The sequence below is a fragment of the Rhinichthys klamathensis genome, unplaced genomic scaffold (genome assembly GCF_029890125.1).
Source record: "Rhinichthys klamathensis goyatoka isolate OS25496 unplaced genomic scaffold, OSU_Roscu_1.1 h1tg000247l_1, whole genome shotgun sequence".
NCBI lineage: Eukaryota > Metazoa > Chordata > Actinopteri > Cypriniformes > Leuciscidae > Rhinichthys > Rhinichthys klamathensis.
In genome coordinates this window covers 1,038,067-1,057,351 of record NW_026606769.1, presented here as the reverse complement: position 1 = coordinate 1,057,351, position 19,285 = coordinate 1,038,067, and the positions used below count along the sequence as shown (strand labels likewise).

At 38.7% G+C, this 19,285-nt stretch overlaps 2 protein-coding genes across 3 annotated transcripts; both read right to left on the bottom strand.

The window, feature by feature from the left end:
- Positions 1–474: 474 nt before the first annotated feature.
- LOC130100759 (uncharacterized) lies at positions 475–2,570 on the bottom strand. Its single transcript, XM_056266357.1, has 2 exons — positions 1,911–2,570; positions 475–879 (listed from the first exon to the last, which is right to left on the bottom strand). The coding sequence occupies exons 1-2, from the start codon at positions 2,545–2,547 to the stop codon at positions 827–829; spliced, it is 690 nt and encodes a 229-aa protein (XP_056122332.1). The 5' UTR covers positions 2,548–2,570; the 3' UTR covers positions 475–826.
- A 2,771-nt stretch (positions 2,571–5,341) lies between these two features.
- Positions 5,342–12,755, bottom strand: vsx2 (visual system homeobox 2). Of its 2 annotated transcripts, none has more exons than XM_056266387.1 (5): positions 11,988–12,755; positions 11,528–11,612; positions 10,753–10,876; positions 6,881–7,061; positions 5,342–5,814 (listed from the first exon to the last, which is right to left on the bottom strand). In XM_056266387.1, the coding sequence occupies exons 1-5, from the start codon at positions 12,421–12,423 to the stop codon at positions 5,444–5,446; spliced, it is 1,197 nt and encodes a 398-aa protein (XP_056122362.1). In that variant the 5' UTR covers positions 12,424–12,755; the 3' UTR covers positions 5,342–5,443. The 2 variants fall into 2 exon arrangements, with proteins under 2 accessions (XP_056122362.1, XP_056122363.1); XM_056266388.1 differs by having other exon boundaries at positions 5,342–5,751.
- Between the last annotated feature and the right edge of the window lie 6,530 nt (positions 12,756–19,285).

The window sequence follows — 19,285 nt, the reverse complement described above, 5'->3', positions numbered from 1 at the left end:
ATTAAAGACTACTCTGGCTGCAGCATTCTGGATCAATTGTAGAGGTTTGACAGAGCAAGCTGGAAGACCAGCCAGGAGAGCATTACAATAGTCCAGTCTGGATAAAACAAGTGCTTGGACAAGGAGTTGTGTGGCATGCTCTGTAAGGAAGGGCCTGATCCTCCTAATGTTGTGCAAGGCAAATCTGCAGGACCGGGCAGTTCTAGCAATGTGGTCTGTGAATTTCAACTGATCATCAATTACAACCCCAAGGTTCTTAGCTGACCTTGATGGAGTTATGGATGACGAGCCTAGCTGAATGGAGAAGTTGTGATGAAGTGTTGGGTTGGCCGGGACCACAAGTAGCTCTGTCTTTGCAAGGTTTAGTTGAAGGTGGTGGTCCTTCATCCAGCCAGAAATGTCTGTCAGGCAGGCTGAGATACGAGCAGCTACCGTCGGATCGTCAGGCTGGAATGAGAGGTAGAGTTGCGTGTCATCAGCGTAGCAATGATAGGAAAAGCCATGTTTCTGAATCACAGATCCTAGTGATGTCATGTAGATGGAGAAGAGGAGTGGTCCAAGCACTGAGCCCTGAGGCACCCCAGTAGCTAGATGTTGGGTCTTAGATGCCACACCTCTCCACGACACCCTAAAGGACCTTCCTGAGAGGTAAGACTCGAACCATTGGAGTGCAGTTCCCGAGATGCCCTTCATCTTTAGGATTGACAGGAGGATCTGGTGGTTAACTGTGTCAAAAGCAGCAGACAGATCCAGCAGGATGAGGACTGAGGATTTGGAAGCTGCTCTTGCCAGTCTCAGAGCTTCAATTACTGAGAGCAGGGCAGTCTCAGTTGAGTGTCCGCTTTTGAAACCAGACTGATTGTCGTCCAAGAGGTTGTTCTGTGTAAGAAAGGAGGAGATCTGGTTGAAAATAACTCGTTCAAGTGTTTTCGCGACAAATGGAAGAAGAGATACCGGTCTGTAACTTGTTAGATGTGCTGGATTTAGATTGGGTTTCTTAAGCAGTGGGGTTACTCGAGCCTGCTTAAAAGCTGTGGGAAAGGTACCAGTGTGAAGAGAGGTGTTTATGATGTGCGTGAGTGTGGGTACAACTGAGGAAGAAATGGCTTGAAGTAGATTAGTGGGGATGGGATCAAGCGGACAGGTAGTAGGGCGATTGGAAAGGAGGAGTTTAGAGACTTCTGCCTCTGAAAGTAGAGAGAAGGAGGGAAGAATGTGTGCGTTTGTTGGTAAAATGTGTGTGTCAGTTTGTGGATTGGTAAATTGGCCGCTGATGGTGGTTGTTTTTTCTATGAAGAATGTGGCAAAATCGTCAGCTGTTAGGGTTGATGAAGGAGGAGGAGGAGGAGGAGGGTTAAGAAGAGAGGAGAAGGTTTTGAAAAGCATGCGAGAGTCAGAATAATTGAAAATTTTGTTGTGAGAGTAAGCCATTTTTGCAGTAGAGATATTAGCAGAGAAGGAAGAGAGAAGGGATTGATAAAGACCCAGGTCTGTCGAATCTTTCGATTTGCGCCACTTCCTCTCTGCACCCCTGAGTTTAGTACGATGTTCGCGAAGAATATCACTTAACCAGGGGGCAGAGGGTGTGGCGCGGGCTGGCCTGGAGGAAAGGGGACAGAAGTTGTCCAAGCAGGATGTTAAAATGGAGAAAAGAGTATCAGTTGCACTGTTAGTATCAAGTGTTGAGAGCTGATCAGGTGGAGGAAGTATGGATGAGACCAAAGAGGATAGGTGAGAGGGTGAAAGTGAGCGTAGGTTCCGTCGAAAGGTGACCTGTGGAGGAGTGTGTGTTGTGTTCTGAGGCAGGTTGAGGTTGAGGTTGAGAGTGAGGAGGAAGTGATCTGAGGTGTGCAGTGGAGTGACCAGTGTATTGTCCGTAGAGCAGTAGCGTGTAAGGTCCAATTGGTTACCTGATTTGTGAGTAGCCACAGTAGATACTCGTTTGAGGTCGAATGATGCAAGCAGGGTGTGGAAATCGGCAGCCTGAGGTTTTTCTAGGTGGATGTTGAAGTCTCCAAGAATTACAAGAGGAGTACCATCTTCAGGGAAGGATGAGAGTAGCACATCAAGCTCCTCCAAGAAACTGCCAAGTTGACCTGGGGGACGATATACAACTACAAAATGGATTTTTATAGGACTAGTGATGGTAATTGAATGTGATTCAAATGAGCTGTTGTCAAATAGAGGTGGTAAAGGATCAAATTTCCAGTCATTTGAAATGAGCAGACCAGTACCACCACCCCTTCCGGTCAGGCGAGGGGTGTGTGAGAAAGTGAAGTTAGTGGAGAGGGCAGCAGGTGTGACAGTGTCCTCTGGTCTGATCCAGGTCTCAGTCAGGGCCAATAGACTGAGACCTGAATGACTTGAAAAAGATGTAATGAAATCAGCTTTGTTAACAGCGGACTGGCAGTTCCAGAGACCAATAGGAAAAGAGAATAAAGTATTAGAAGACACCGGAAGGGTACGGAGATTGTTAGGATTGCACCGCCTCTGACGTGTGACGTTTGATTTACGTATGTTAGTAATAGTAGAGATTTGAAAACACATAGTGAAAAGGAGCTTACAAACAGAAAGATCCAAAGAAAAGTTTGTAGAAGAGAAAGGAAACAACAATAAATAAACAAGAAGAATTTAATACTCAAGTGCTTTGTCGGTGTCATTGCTCGGTGGAGTCGCACAGGTAGAGTCGCTGGTCTTTACACTCTTTGGTCTTCACACGATGAGTCAAAATACCCTCAAACACCTATAACATAATAATAAAAAATTAATCAAGTCCACTGAACAAACATGTTATGCCTTCAACATTTAGCATCATACATACAAATGCCATTCAGTCACAAAGACTTTTGCAGTCCAAACATATTTTTCGCAGAATTAAACAAAGTAATACACACGCACACAAACCCCACCTTTGTCAGGTGGGAGAGATAATTTCTCTCAACCTTTTTTTTTTACTCTCTATCACATATTGAATGTCCCTGCTGTGCAATACTGAGATATAGATAGTATAGTCATGCGTGAAGTTTATGTCAGCAATGTTTTGATCAATGTAAACAAAACATAATTAGTTCATTAAAATAATTCTCAAAGAGTTTTCAAATAATTATATTCTAATGATAGGACTATAGCCTATATTTTTAATGATCATGCCTGTTATATCTAATTGCATTCATTCATTAATTCCACCACATTTTATATTACATATTAACATTTAGAATTTATTAGTAAAGACTGCATGAAGTCATTGGGCCAGCTACCATGAAAAGATTAAAGTAAGCAGGCAGAAATAAATCAATAATTCAGTTTGATTGATATCAGAATGTATGTTTGACTAATGTACATGGATTTCATCCTTTCTTATTTTACTCCAGAAAATGTTCAAACATCCTTACCTTCCTTACTTAACAACGCAGCAGCTTGGTGATCATCACAATCTGATTAAGAAATCACTCTAAAGACAGCATGGATTTGCCACTAAGATAATCTTCATATCACAGATAAGTCCAGCTCGTCCCTCAGTCAGCCTCTAATGGCCACCATTAGTGACATTGTGGGATTAGCCTGCACGAGTCCTTTATGTGATTCTCTTAGTGAGAGTGCCTGAAGCCTGAGAGAGCTGCAATAAGTCCTAAACAAAGAAACTAGTATCGTCACAAACAGATCAAGACCAAAATATCGAAATAAATAGTGATTAAACTACGTAGCGCGGCATAAAACAGAGAGTTTATTATAGTTTTGAACAACATTTCATTTATGAAACCGTCTACAGAGAAATGCAAAAGGCTAATATGCCTGACAGGATCAGCTGGGTGACAGAGATGTCAGAAAAGCGGATAGAGATACATACAGCCTAGCCTTATCACCCCAGATGTCAACTAATTAATTACGCAGACACTAAGTAAATTAAATTACAGTGCATATCAATAATCTGTTGACAGGCCTTGATAATAAGGGCATGGAAAGGATCAACAACCCAGATGAAATAGAGAGCGTTTGCAACATCATTTTGGACGGTTCTCCTAATCAGCACAAATCCTGATTGATTTCACAATTTACGGATTAGCCAGAGGAAGACCCATATATCTTTATTTATTAGGTTTAAACATGGTCATTTTTATGGCTAATATTTAATCATGTACAGTTGTTAAGATAATTAACATGCTTTTCTCTATCCTGTTATGAGAGGATTTTTTTATTGTAAGGCATCCGAGACGGCTAATATCAGATAGAATGACTGTAATCCTTTGCCTTATTTATTCAAAATTTCACTGCAGTAATTCAGGAGAACTAGCCTCTTGGATGAATGGACAGACAGACAGACAGATAGACAGATAGACAGATAGACAGACAGACAGACAGACAGACAGACAGACAGACAGACAGACAGATAGATAGATAGATAGATAGATAGATAGATAGATAGATAGACAGACACAGAGAGAGAGAGAGAGAGAGAGAGAGAGAGAGAGAGAGAGAGAGAGAGAGAGAGAGAGAGAGAGAGAGAGAGAGAGAGATGCTATCTAAGGCTGCTTTCATGCTCTCTCCCATATGTCTGTTATGCATCAGTCCTGCTGTTTAATCTGCCCAGATTGAGGCTTCTCAACTGTGACGGATTACACTCAGTGACACAGAACTGTTTAGGCTACATATAAATCATTGTTATTCCAGGCTTGATTGAGTGAAACATTGCAAAATGCAACAAAGAAAATGATTTCAGTGCAGATTTGTATTTTAATACTGCATTATTGGCATAATATATAGCCTACACGTAACATTTAACTTAAACTGATGCTGTTAAAATTGTTGAAATTCATTACGATTTAAAACACAGTCGATGTAAAACAGGTTAGCATTGTTCATCCTTTTTTAATAATTTGTATTACATTTTACATGTTATGAAAAAAGCACATAATAAGACTACAGTACATTGATGTATAGCTCAAACAATACTGTAGCAGGCTATCTTAATTTACAATATATACAGCAATACACTCTATTACAACCACTGAGAGTTTGACACGGTTCTGTACAAAATGAAAAAGAAAAGCACTGAATACTGTTATTTCAAAGCTCAGGTCTTGATCAATTATTTTCTGATAATGACAATATTCATTTATTCTGAAATGAGATCATAAATATCCAAACATTTAGTCTTATTCAATTGAGCTATTCTGCGAACAGCACTGAGGACGCTGCAAACAGCAATCTTTTGATGATAAAAGGGTATCCACAGTATTCATAAGATTGATATATATATATTATATATAATCTAACTGGAAAATTTGGTTTTGACCTTGCTAAATGAAATAAAATGGAGAGGAACATTGATGAGAATCAAAAGTCCAGTGTTATCGTGGAAAAATGAGGAAGAGAAAATAGCCCAGATATTTTCACACCAATCCTATTTTATGGCATTACAAAGAGATGAATTACAGTGCATAATCTAAGAACTCTTTTCCTCTTCTTTCGTGTCTAGCTGTTCGCTGGACTTCTCCTCCGTCACCGAAGTCTCCATTTTGTGCTCTAGTCTCTCAGAGGAAACTGTTCCCAGCACTTTGGCACTGTGCTCCTGTGCTTTTGCCCTGAGAACTGCAATACTGTTCTCCCTCAGTTCCTCTTTGGACATAGGTGACTCTGTCCTCCTTTCCTCAGCCTCGGCCTCATCCGGTTTGGGATTGGGTTTCATCTGAGTGACATCTAACTTCTCATTTGGTTGGACTGCAACAGTCTCCATGGACTTCTTGTGCATCCCTGCAAAGAATGGTTGGCATTCGTGTTTAGAAAAGCAGCTGGTGGTAGGAAAACCATCTTGAACTGGAAATAGCAAGAGAGATTTTAGATTTAGTAACAGCATTAGACTAATCTGAGCCATGAGAGTCACGAATCGCATCAAAAATAAATGGATGATAAGAAAAAGATGGCTAAATAAAAACTACAATAATATTCCTTTTGTAGGTTGTTATAATAATTTAATCATTTAAGTAAATCCTATTTCGCTTTAAATGATAGAATAGCAAGTTTACAGCGACTTTAAGTTCCTTACGGTGCAATGAGAATTCTATTAAAGAGGCCTATATGGCATAGTGCAAGTGAAACGTTTGTGATTGCAGTTGCAGGAGTAAACAAGCCGTGTTACGAAATCTTATGGATAAATTTATTTGCCGCCTTAATGCTTCCAAAAATTTAATTATTGTGGGAGACACTTGTATCGTATTTTTGTAACACATTGATTTTTTACCTTTGTGTGTGTGTGTGTGTTTGCTGTTGTATTTTGTCATTTTATGTATTGTCAGTTTTAATATTTGGACCCTGAGTCGGTAATAAAGTTTGATGATTATGATGATGATGAAGAAGTATAGCAATTTAATTATATGGCTATATGTTGTTGTTCTTAACTACAGCAAATTATTGTTTTAAAATCGTTAAATACAATTTAAAATGTTTCTTTGAGCTATTTGCTTGGGTCATTTATTTGCTAAAAATATAACATTTAAATGATGGACTGAGAACATTATTGTAAATGTAGTCAAATTGCTTAATTTATAGCAAGTTAAAATTCCTGGCATGTCCTGGTAAGGCAATTTTGCATATTAGGGATATGATGTCGATCTACTCTCAGTCATTTTTATTCATATAGCCTTCATGCATAATGTTGAAATTCAGCAGTGCTGGGTGACACATGAAATACAGTATTAAGAGTACAAGCAAGGCTTTAAATTATAGAAGACTAAAGATTTATAAAAGAGACTATATAAAAACATTTTCATTTTTTAAAATGATGTCATTACTAGTTATGATAATGGTGAATTATAAAGGTCAATTAAAAAAAAATAAAGGTGATAAACAAATAAATAAAGTCTTAATCTGCTGTGGCATATACCTAGAAGCCAGGGGGCACAGGAGTCCATGATGCCATCTTTAGCAGACTTCAGAATGGACTCAGGCAGCGGGATGGAATGACGCACCATTGCACCGTAGAGCCCGTACTCCGCCATCACACTGCTACGGCCCCAACACTTCTCCCGCTTTCTCCACTTGGCCCTCCGATTTTGGAACCACACCTGTTCACAATTAAATGTGATTTGCATATCAAGAAAGATGTCCAAAGAGTCTAGTCTATATCAGGCGGAATGACAGACATTCATTTGGAAAAAGTAAAAGGTGAGTGAGGATGTCAGTCTGTCTTTTTCTGCGTGTTTCAGAGAAGCAAGATAATCATACAGGTTTTTTGGAACAACATGAAGGTGAGTATAGCTAAATTATGCAATCATTTTCATTTTTGGGTAAAGTATAGCCTAACCCTTTTAATTAGCCTGGAAATGATAGGCTATTTAAACAAACAGCATCAGCTTGACATTTTTCAACACAGACCTAGAAAAACAAATAGCCTTCATTTAAATATCATCTTTCCAAAGTGTGCAATGGAAAACATAGTTTTTATGTTTAACCAAATGGTATGGCTATCTATCTTTATCAAATACAACTGACTATCACCTATCATTTGCTATATTGTGGTCACATGTCGGCCTCTAGATGATAAAGCAAACAGTTTTGGGTAAAGTATAGCATAACCCTTTTAATTAGCCTGGAAATGATAGGCTATTTAAACAAACAGCATCAGCTTGACATTTTTCAACACAGACCTAGAAAAACAAATAGCCTTCATTTAAATATCATCTTTCCAAAGTGTGCAATGGAAAACATAGTTTTTATGTTTAACCAAATGGTATGGCTATCTATCTTTATCAAATACAACTGACTATCACCTATCATTTGCTATATTGTGGTCACATGTCGGCCTCTAGATGATAAAGCAAACAGTTTTGGGTAAAGTATAGCATAACCCTTTTAATTAGCCTGGAAATGATAGGCTATTTAAACAAACAGCATCAGCTTGACATTTTTCAACACAGACCTAGAAAAACAAATAGCCTTCATTTAAATATCATCTTTCCAAAGTGTGCAATGGAAAACATAGTTTTTATGTTTAACCAAATGGTATGGCTATCTATCTTTATCAAATACAACTGACTATCACCTATCATTTGCTATATTGTAGTCACATGTCGGCCTCTAGATGATAAAGCAAACAGTTTTGGCACTTTTTCAGATAGGCTAAACGACACGACGCGTAAAGTGCCTGAAGTTCAGTTCTGTCATGACGCGACGCGACGCGACGCGACGCGAACGCATGTTGATCACAGCAGTTAACCAGCAATTGCCCTTCACTAATTCTGCTAGCAGAGCTGACGGATGGAGGAGGAGGAGGGGGGCTGTCGGGTCTAGAGAGGCCAGACATTGGATAAGGAATTATCAAAACCATTTTCCAATCTTTTCTGGTAATGCCGATGATGATAGCCTTCATTTCATGCACGATACTTTTTGAGGAGAAATTGGTTATCGGGCACTCAAAAGAAAGCGCGTGGAGACAGCGATGAGAGACGACCCCAAGGGCACGCACAAGCTGATTGAAAAATAAGTTAATTTCGAGCCCAATCGATGGTGGACAGGCGGGCAAATATCACGGGAAATTAAACGAGCAGGACCCAAGAGAGCAGCGCCATTGACCCGTGCTAATAAATTCAATGTAGTTATTTCATTTGAACTCCCCACATCTCGCCACATCCCTTCCCTTGGAACACGGCGGGCTTTTCTCATTTAACTAATTACACTCGATGAGAAAATTAGATGTTAATTTTACTTTGGATTGAAATAGAATTATTTATTTATTTCCTTATTATTTATTCACTGAGAGGCACCGTAATGAGAAGGAAATTAAAAGGCGTGCCAGCAGATGGATGGTTCAGGTCACACAGTAATCTTCTTCCGCCTTGATTGCTTGATTAGGTCGTTAGCTCTCTCTCTCTCTCTCTCTCTCTCTCTCTCTCTCTCTCTCTCTCTCTCTCTCTCTCTCTCTCTCTCTCTCTCTCTCTCTCTCACACACACACACACACGCGCGCGCGCGCAAACACACACCCTCCTCTTCTCTCTCTCTCTCTCTCTCTCTCTGAGAGCAAATTGTTTCACATCCAACTGAGGCTGATGAGATATTATCTGTCCGAGTGGGATGCTGGACTTGATCGATATAGGCCTAGTCAGTGTGCGAATTGTACAACGACTTTCGGAGGTCGACTATTGTAAAGGGATTTCGATGGTTTTTTTTTTTTTTACAGTATAAAACATTCCAAATTAGTAGGCTATAGTCTATTTAATAGGCTATTAAAGGTGGGGAAAAGCGTCCCTATCACCCTGAATTCACCCTAATTTTCGAGGCGCTATTTCAAGGTGCGTCTCGCGAGGCGAAAGTTTTATATTAGCCACTATCTGTAAGTTAGGCTATTTAAAAAGACTGTTATTTGGGATATGTACATTTATAATAAAGTGAAGAATAGTATTTGCCATTATTTAATTACTTAGGCTACCTCAAACTAATCACAAAGTAAAGCGCAAGCTTTTTTTGTTTTGCTATTAGCCTCAGACGAAAATAGCCTACTTGCTCTGACAAACTTGTAGATTAAGCCTAAATCTTACTTTAATAATTACAGAAACCTTTGAAAACCATTCTGAAACATATGCTTAAGAAATATATATATATATATATATTTAAATCCCCTCTTAAAGTAAAGGTTCTTTAATCGCATCCATGGTTCCATAAAGAACCGTTAACATCCATGGAACCTTCATTCCACAAAAGGTTCTTTATAGACGGAAAAAAGGTCTTCCGATTTTTAAAATGTTCTTTAGCTACACTAGATTTTTTTTTTTTTTTCACTTTTACTTTAAGAGTGTATGGGCTAGTGCTGAACCTCCATAATTCGCGCCACTGAGATAACCTTCTGTTGCTGACCCCAAGAAAATGTTTGCCAACTATAACCATTACACAAACCATTAGCCGATTAACTAAATACACGCAACAACATCACTGCAAACGGAAAAGATACAGGCACATTTTCCTCAGATCACCACACTGGCAGAACCTCCAAGAGAACCTAGATGGTCTTTAAAAGGTCAGTTCTCTGAGGAACCAAAGTTACTGCACGAACTCAAACACTGCTTAAAAATGGGTCATGCCAGGAAAGGTTTTGAGGCACTTCAAAATTCCTTGAGTATGCCCACAAAGCAGCATATCTGAAGCATCTTCAAAAAGGGCATCTCCGAAGACACCTGAGAAACCTCTAGTAGCCTATCATATTTTTTATAGCGTGTAAAATAGCCTATAGGCTCAAAGTATAGAGACCTAATTACCACATCTAGCCCAAGATTAATTTATTTTATTGCATCAGTCCTTTTTTTGTTCTCAGTTTCTTAATTTTAAGTGTAAAGTTTTCATTGAAAATGTTTAAAAACAATATGTTGATACCTTAATAGTCATTTTGATGTGAAAATAGGAAATGGATCAAAGCATTTTGCAAAAGAAAGAAAGAAAGAAAGAAAGAAAGAAAGAAAGAAAGAAAGAAAGAAAGAAAGAAAGAAAGAAAGAAAGAAAGAAAGAAAGAAAAGCTGGCGTAATTGCGCGGAATTTTGAGGGACAACAACAAATCTTAATTTAAAAAAATATATATTTTGGACAACAGACATAACAAATAGCCTATATATAGCTTATAACAGAAAAAGGATCACATGCCCCCGCATACAGCAAACATGATTATAAACTGTACGCTTTTATCTAATAAATAAAAGACCGTTCCATGATTGTTGTTTCTTTGTATTCTCGTTTAATTCTAACGGCGAGTAACAGTGTTCGTTCCTTACCTGTATTCTGTCCTCGGGCAGCTCGGTTTTCATGGCCAGCATTTCTCTGGCGTACACATCCGGATAATGAGCCTCGTTAAAAGCCTTCTCCAGTTCTTCCAGCTGGTAAGATGTAAATATTGTTCTACAAAAGAACAACATTCAATTGTCAAATCAATATTAGAAACATCACGCATAAATTGAGCTATTTCATTAGGCTCAAATCGAGTGGACCAATGTCGAGTTTTTTTTCTTTTGGGTTTTAAACTAGTTTAAAGAACAAGAAATTATGTGATGTGTATTAATTATTGTATTTTGTTTGAACATTTAAAATAGGCTAGGCTACTGAAAATCATAATTATAGATATTAATGTATTGTTTCTAACTGTAATTGAAGCAGATCTTTCATATAAAAAGAATCTAAATGCTTCTTACAAAATGACAATATAAAAATGCAAATCACGACAATGTAGGCCTATTATTATTATTATTATAATAAAGAAAAATAGATAGGCTATTTTTACTGCCTTTTAAAACCTACAGTTAATTAACACGTTACGAAAAAAACCCCAACATAATTAGCCTAGCTCCCAAATAAGGGACAGAAATCTGGGCATCATAACCGCATTTCGCCAGAGCCATAATAATTGCCAAACCACCGAGAGAAACGTTTTACAGAATTTTACACATTCCTGTTTCGGATATTTAATTTCGGAGACCACAGAAATGATGTTTAGATTACTGTCTAATTAATCAAGAAGATTAATTTACATTCATTTTTAGCGTTCAAGCCTACCTGTGTCGTCTCTTTTTTCTCTTCTTGCTCTGGCTCAGTGAAGACTTTGATATTTTCCTTTCACTTGAAGAGACATCTTCTGAATCTGTAACATCGGAGGAAATATTAGACTATTCAAAATGGCTGTGACATTTTCAAAATGTAAAATATTTTGTAGCCATTATTGCCCTTTAATTAAAAAAAAACGCTATTTGACGCTTTTAACTACGATGATGATAATCACTTGGGATTTGGAGGAAAATATAGCCTAATGTATTAGCTTATTAAAAAAAAACAGGTAACAGCAGGCTTTTTATTTCACATTTCCATCTTGAAAAAAATTGTAATAGGCCTAATAGCAACAACCAATAATAGTAGCATATTGATATTATTATTAAGGCCCTTTCCCCTTACAGGGCTATACAACAATAAGAAAATTGGACCCGAGCGGGCGTTAAAAGTGAATTTCTTAGGCCTATACCTGAGCTGGCAGACTGGTTATTTTCCAGCGGGCCCACTGTCCTGTTGAGCGGCTGTAGATGGACGTTCTGCGCGTCTGACAGCACCTCAAGAAACGCGGGCTGGCTGTAGAACGACGGAATACCTCCATGGCCAATTAAGCCCATCCCGACCCCAACACCAACACCAACACCAACCCCAGCTGGACCGAGCATCGACCTGCTGGCTAGAAGGTGCGCCCCGGCAGGGAACGAGTCCAGTGTGCTCCGCGGAGCCGCCGAGGACGGCTCTTTATTTAGTCCCAGGATCTCCTGGATGCCGAAGCCCGTGCATTTGGGCGGATGTGTGGTGCTGCTCTTTGACAGATGTGGATTGTTAGTTCCCCTGTTCTCAGCGGCACACACTGATTTTGATTTGTTCAAACTTTCCGACAAAACAGCCCCATCCTTTCCTGTCATGGTGCCTCTGAGACTATTCCCTTCTTCACATACGAGTCGGTCCCTTGTGCAAAGGCATCCACGGCGCAATACGCATGATCCCTCTAGAAATTCTCCTTTTATCCAACAGGTCCATCCCAACAAGGGTCAAAACTCAACAGCCAATCAGCGGCGAGTAAGTGATTTAGAATTCCAGAGGATACAGGATGCTGCTCTCCCTGTTTGCCATGCATGATATCATTTCATTCACATCACATGTTGCTTGCAATTATGTGTTAATCAGACATTTAACCAAAATTTGCAAATAAAATTAGATCACTTCGAAATTATATTTCGAATTAAATTCACTCGTAATTTAACCTATAGGCCTACTAAAAATAACATACTTGCCTGTGAGGTAATCTTCTAGCCTACAAATGTTCTGTTTTCTTCTTCAACATTTTAGACGTATTGTGCCTATTGTTAACGGCTTTAGGAATCTGTTTTAGGTGTATCTAGATGATAAAATAAAGGAAATACAATCGTCGAAAATAAAAAGGACACCTGGACAACGGAAACGTGCAACCTATAGCACACATAAGACTAATGTCGTCAGCAATGACAGACTATAGGCCGGTCAGAAGCATTACAATAATTGTTTTGAGGCAGAATCGCCTGACACCAAATCAAATAGCCTAATGAATGAAATTATCTACTATTACAAAAACAAGCAAAAGTTGTCATTTTATTGAATAATCCATCGTATAAAACTATAATATGATTTAATATAAGATCGAATGTGTCCAGATGAGAAAGATTGATTAGTTAGTTTAAAGAACTCCTGTTGCGTGCTATTGAAGGGTTTAACAAAGATTTCAGGAACGTGCGAGGAATTTATAATTCCTGTAAATCGCTAAAGATTCCTTTTTTTTTGTGCAAGATCTAAAATCCCTTTTAGGTTTAAAATAAAAGGCTTCGATCACACGTTCAAGGATCTAATTAATGGAGAAGATAAATGGGTCATGCAAATTAGCAACATCTTTGAACACATCAAATTCTTGAAATATATTCTTATCACATGACAACAAAATGGCTTCCTGCATGTTTGGGATTGAGACTGATATTTTTTTTTAAATATCAGTAGGCTATTTTGAGACGAAATTGGCTTTTTTAAAGAAATAGTAAAAAAAAAAAAAAAAAATTAAGTTAATTAGGCGTTTTTTTATTTTTATTTATTTCAAACCCTTACAAAAAATTATAGCAAAATGACTTGTATTCAGGGATCGAAAACATGTTCATAAAAGGTGCATTTTAGCATTTCTTCACCTTTATCTTTGAGTAGCCTATAAAGCACCACCTACCAAAATATAACAAAAGGTCATAATCACACCACTAACTGTAAAATTATAATAAGAAGACATTCTGAGAAATCAGTTGAATATAGCTATGACCTGGCTGAATTATAGAATATTAAATTGATATTTAATTAATCTTGGTCAATTGTAAGCAGAAGGACGGCAGGAAAGTGGGTGTCCAATATTATTTCCACAATAATATGCTTATATAAAGATAAATGCAAAGAGGTTTTTTTTACATGTGTTTAATTTAAAGGGTATTTATTTAGTAGGGGAAAATCAAGGTAAATTTGGACATCTTCCATTATCCTTCATTATTTTCAGAGCTGTTGCATATAAAACCCATATGAACAGACTGCAAAATATAGCTTATTCTAATTACATCCATGTTTCTTTAATACACCAAGGTCTAATCAGCTATTACTAAATTACAGTGGGATTTTGATTCGTTTTGCAGATAATTTGTGGCACAATTTGGACATCTGGACAGATAATTACTGGGAGATAATTTATGGAAATGAGCAGCGAGCCGTTGATGGAGACAGAGATAACACCAATCTTATCAAAGTGCCATGTACTGATGCATAAATAAACGTCATGATTCATACGACACCAGCAGAACGTCAGACGCGTGGCGTCAGACACACACGAGGAAATGATTCCGAGCGCGCGCTCCCGAGAGACAGATCTGTTACTTTTCTGGCTAATTAATAGCTACACCGAACACTTGGAGATGTTTTATCATGTCGAAGTGGCCTGGCAATAACAATGTCCTGAATTTGACTAATAAAGGTGAACTGTAATCCTGTTTATAAGCTTAAACATACAGAAAAGCCATGCGATTTTGTGGCCTGATGGGACATTATTCAATTACCCATCCATGCTAATTCTTTGTTGGCCTGGCTCCATGGCAATTACATGAGATGATCATCAAAACTGGCAGTCACACAAAAGTAAAGTTTAATCACATATAGGAACACCGCAAACGAGCGATCTGCACATTTAGACACATTGAGAAAACAAACGCGCAAGTAAGTGCAAGAGAATGAAACTTCACGCAAGAGTTTCCGCGTCTCATCAAAGCATTAAACTCCTCGCCGCTGAGCAAAATATTACAGCTGCAATTACATGAGCACCAGTTGAAACTAATTAGAAGCCATTAAGTGGAAATTTCATTAAGGGTAATGAAGAAATCAATGTTATCAAGATATGCTAATGACACATCACCCGCTCTAGATAAACCCATCTATTCACAAGACTCGCGCTCTGTCAAAGCAACCTGTCAATTACAAACTGCTTCCTGCCCTCTCGTAGCCGCCGCTTCTGCTGTAATCTGTGCAGGGCTTTGTTGTTTATTGTGAGCTGAAAAAAACCCCACTCTCCCTCCATGGCTTTTAATAATCCATCTACATATGAAAATGACTGCATCCTGATTTACATGCATAAGAGGACAAACTAATAAGGCTGTAGATTAAGGAAAGATTTAGTTCAGTCATTCGTGTAGATTTGGTGGCCTATCAAAGACTGGAAGATCTGATGGTGGCAGATTAAAAGGCAAACAGCTGTTGCAAAATTTGTTCCCCCCCCCCTCCCTCTCTCTCTCTGAATATTCAGTCTCTTGTGGGCTCATGCCTATTGCCTCCTTATTTTAAGTGAAATCCGTCATCTCCATCATACAAACACAAAGCTAGTGGTTGAGATACTGAAAAAACGATTGCGCTAGTCAAACAGATGGATGGTAAATTACACCGTTGCCTTGACCTCTGTGCAAAATGGGACGCAACCCTTGTGTACTTTTTCAAAGCTGCTAAAATGAGAGTTTGTCCAAACTTGTAACAATTACAGTATAATGTGATGCATACAAATGAAGACCTCTCTTATATTGAAATGCTTGACGGCTATTTGTCTTTACGAAGAACTTGGAATCTGCTGGAAGGTCAAAGCAAGGTAATGAGCTTTGGGATGGGGCTGTATTAGGGACATTGTATTGCATTAGTCCGGCCCCTATCACAGATTGCTGGTGCTTGATCTTCTCACGCCAGGCAATCTAAATGAAGAATCACTTCTGCTCTTCTGGTCATAATTCTGTATTTGCAATGTATTGGAAGTGATGAATTGTTTTTAATGTTGCATTTTGTTTTTGTACACCAAGCACACACAGTCTGCGGCATAGAGGAGTGTCTCTCAACCGCCCCCCAAAGACCCAAGAACCCCTTTCATCCAAAATCTCCCTCATATTGGACTTGATATTATTTTGCATTAAAGGGTTAGTTCACCCCAAAAATGAAAATTCTGTCAGTAATTACTCACCCTCATGTTGTTCCAACCCTGTAACACTTTCGTTCATCTTTGGAACACAAATTAAGATATTTTTGATTAAATCTGAGAGCTGGATCAGTCCTCCATAGGCTTCTATTGTAATTGAAACTTGCCAGCCCAGAAACTTAGTAAGAACATCGTTAAAATAGTCCAAGTGACTACAGTGGCTCAACCTTAAGTTTATCAAGCGACGAGAATACTCTTTGTGCACAAAACCCCCAAAAATCAAAATAACGACTTTATTCAACTATTCATTTTCTTCTGTGTGGGCCTCTGAGTGAGTTCACGTAGTGTAACAGCGCAGCGCTTCTGGGTTGTACGTCAGAACGTAGGCTCACTATTGGCCGACGCTGGTCATGTGCGTGATGCGTGTGATGCTGGCCAATAGTGAGCCTATACATTCTGACGTAAAATTAAGTTGAATAAAGTCTTTTTTTTTTTTTTTTTTGCGCACAAAAAGTATTCTCGTCGCTTGATAAACTTAAGGTTGAGCCACTGTAGTCACTTGGAGTATTTTAATGATGTTCTTACTAACTTGTTAAACTTGCTTACCAATTTTACAACTTTGTTGCCATAACAAGACAATGCCATAAACCCTAAAGATAACTTAACAGCTCAAATAACGCACAATCTCCACCTGAAGAATTAATCTAGGTGATTTCATAAAATGATAAGCTTCACATTTCCATTTTTATATCTTCCAAAAATTCCTCAAATACTTCCATTGCAAGTGCCTTGCCGTAACGTTTTCTTTGTGGTAATCAATGTTATGCCACAAATGCTGTTGACTGAGTTTACCTGTATTGAACCCAGAATATTCCTTTACAAAAGCAAAATATAATTTAAAAAAAAAGAAAAAAAAAGTTGAAAATCCTGTCTTGAATAAACCGAAATGCCTGTGAGGCGTTTTACAGTTACTGGCTACTGGGAGAGTCCTTTTCCTGAGACTAGGGATTTTCAGAGCGGATACTGAGGACAGCAGTCTGATAATGGTAAACACCTTGTGCTGAGTAGGTGAAAAAAAAATGGAAACTAGAGTTCTTTCCCCTCACGAAACCGCCAATGGTGCGATGACCCCCTGATGCAGAGTGAGTTTGCTAGCTCCAGTTTTCTCATACAGCTCCCACAATAGCGTGTTTGGAAGCTGCCTGCCGACATTGCTTAATTAGGCGAGGAGTTGATTAATTTGCACTAATTGACAGCTAATTAAAGGCCTGAGGGCACATCGGATTGACGTTTGTTAGGGCAGCAAGGACCGTCGAGGTCAGGGCAACGGGTTGTTTATGGCTGCTCTGGTGTTTCTCCTTTCTTTCCCCCGTCCTGGAGACAGCCCCTCTGTGGGGAATGACCCTCATCTTAAGGAGGATGTCTGGACAGGACCTATTTGACAGGCAGAGACTACTCTGGCGGGTGCCATTATGTGAACCGCAGCTTCCGTGATGTCAGTTTACTAACCGGTCTATTCACAACAGTCATTGTACATCACTACTGTCACAATGTATGAGAGCAACAAAGTGTAACGGACGCAATTGTACAGAACCAACGAGTGCAAAGTTCTGTCAAACTTCATAAAGTCTATGACTATATACTTGAAGTCAACATGAAATGAAAATGGACAAGTGTTGTTTTTTTATGAAATATTGCAGTATTTATCATTTTTTTAAATAAATGATTTATTGCACCCATCTTTCTTTAAAAAAAAAGAGCTCTCATAATCTTTAATCAAAATAACTTCCCCTCTCCTTGCAATGACATCTCTTATCTTCTCCCATGATGCGATTTTCGGTGTGAGGGTGGGACAACCAATAGCAAACCACAATGATTCAAACAATTCCTTTTGGACAAAATCAAGTGTAGCCCTACATTTTTTCTTGTTTGAGAAGCCATTTCACTTAGATATAAGACTTCCGTTTCATACTGACTTTAAAGGGGTCATCGGATGCCTATTTTCCACAAGTTGGTATGATTCTTTAGGGTCTTCATGTAAAGTTTGTAACATACTTTGGTTAAAATTGCTCAATGGTTGTGTAAAACAACACCCTTTTTACCTCCTCAAAAACAGCTCACAGCGACCCGTTTCGGTGGATGTCTCTTTAAATGATAATGAGCAACTGCTCACCCCACCCCTCTCTTCCGTGGGGCGTGTTGACACAAGTGCTGCCTTGGCAGACAGTATACAAATGGCTGAGGGCGGAAATATGCTAATACGGGACAGTCCGTCAGTGGCCGTGGGCGGAGCATGAGCAATATGACATCATATTGCTCAGAAAATCCAAACGGCTTGATTATTGAGAGTGTTTAGGGTTTTCGAGGATAAAAAAAAAAAGAGTGAATGGATTTTTTTCATTGTATGGTGGTTGTGTCCACACACTGCAAAGACACATTTATATGCAAACACCATATAAAAGTGAATTTTGCATCCGAAGAACCCTTTAAGGTCCCGATATAATCATGGCCACGATAATGGCTTTTTCCTTCTTCACTTAGGGGTAAAAAAAAGTTTGAAATACCTGAAAAGCAGAATACTGTTAGCTAACATCCCAATGCCACTCGCACTGCTTGGAGTGGGATTTAAATGAACATGTAAATATGTGCAGTGCACTTTCCTCTCAATAACAAAATAAAAACAGCAAAAATGACAGCGGTGAGAAAAGAGCTGTTAAGATCTGATCATAGCGATGTGGATATGTTTGCCTTAGCTTGGGAATTCCGCACTTTAGTCAAGTAATTTCACGTTTATTTAACACATTATACAATAGATTGCTTTAAAGCAAGTAGCTATGTTTCCATTTATTTATTTTTACTACGATGGAAACACACATACCAAAAAAATCACTCAATGTGGAACAAAACACTTTTGTGACTTTGCCTCAACAGTGGATGTGATTGGATAACTGGACTAACCAGCGGACCTATTTTATTGCACAGCATCTCAAATGTTGGTTTGGTCACTCAGAAATGCATGAGCCCAAGTCTGTCATCAGAATGATTTGGTTTAATTCCCTCCCAGAACCTTCTAACCCGTTCTCATGGCAATTTGTACGTATTTTACGAGGTCACTAATTAGTACGAATTCATACGACCTCACTCGTACGATTTTTGCTAAATCCTACATATTTTACGAGTTGGCCAATTCGTATGAATTCATACGAAAGACCTACCCCTGAGCCCGCCTCTAAACCTACCCATCACTGGGGTTTAGACAAATCGTACGAGTGAGGTCATACGAA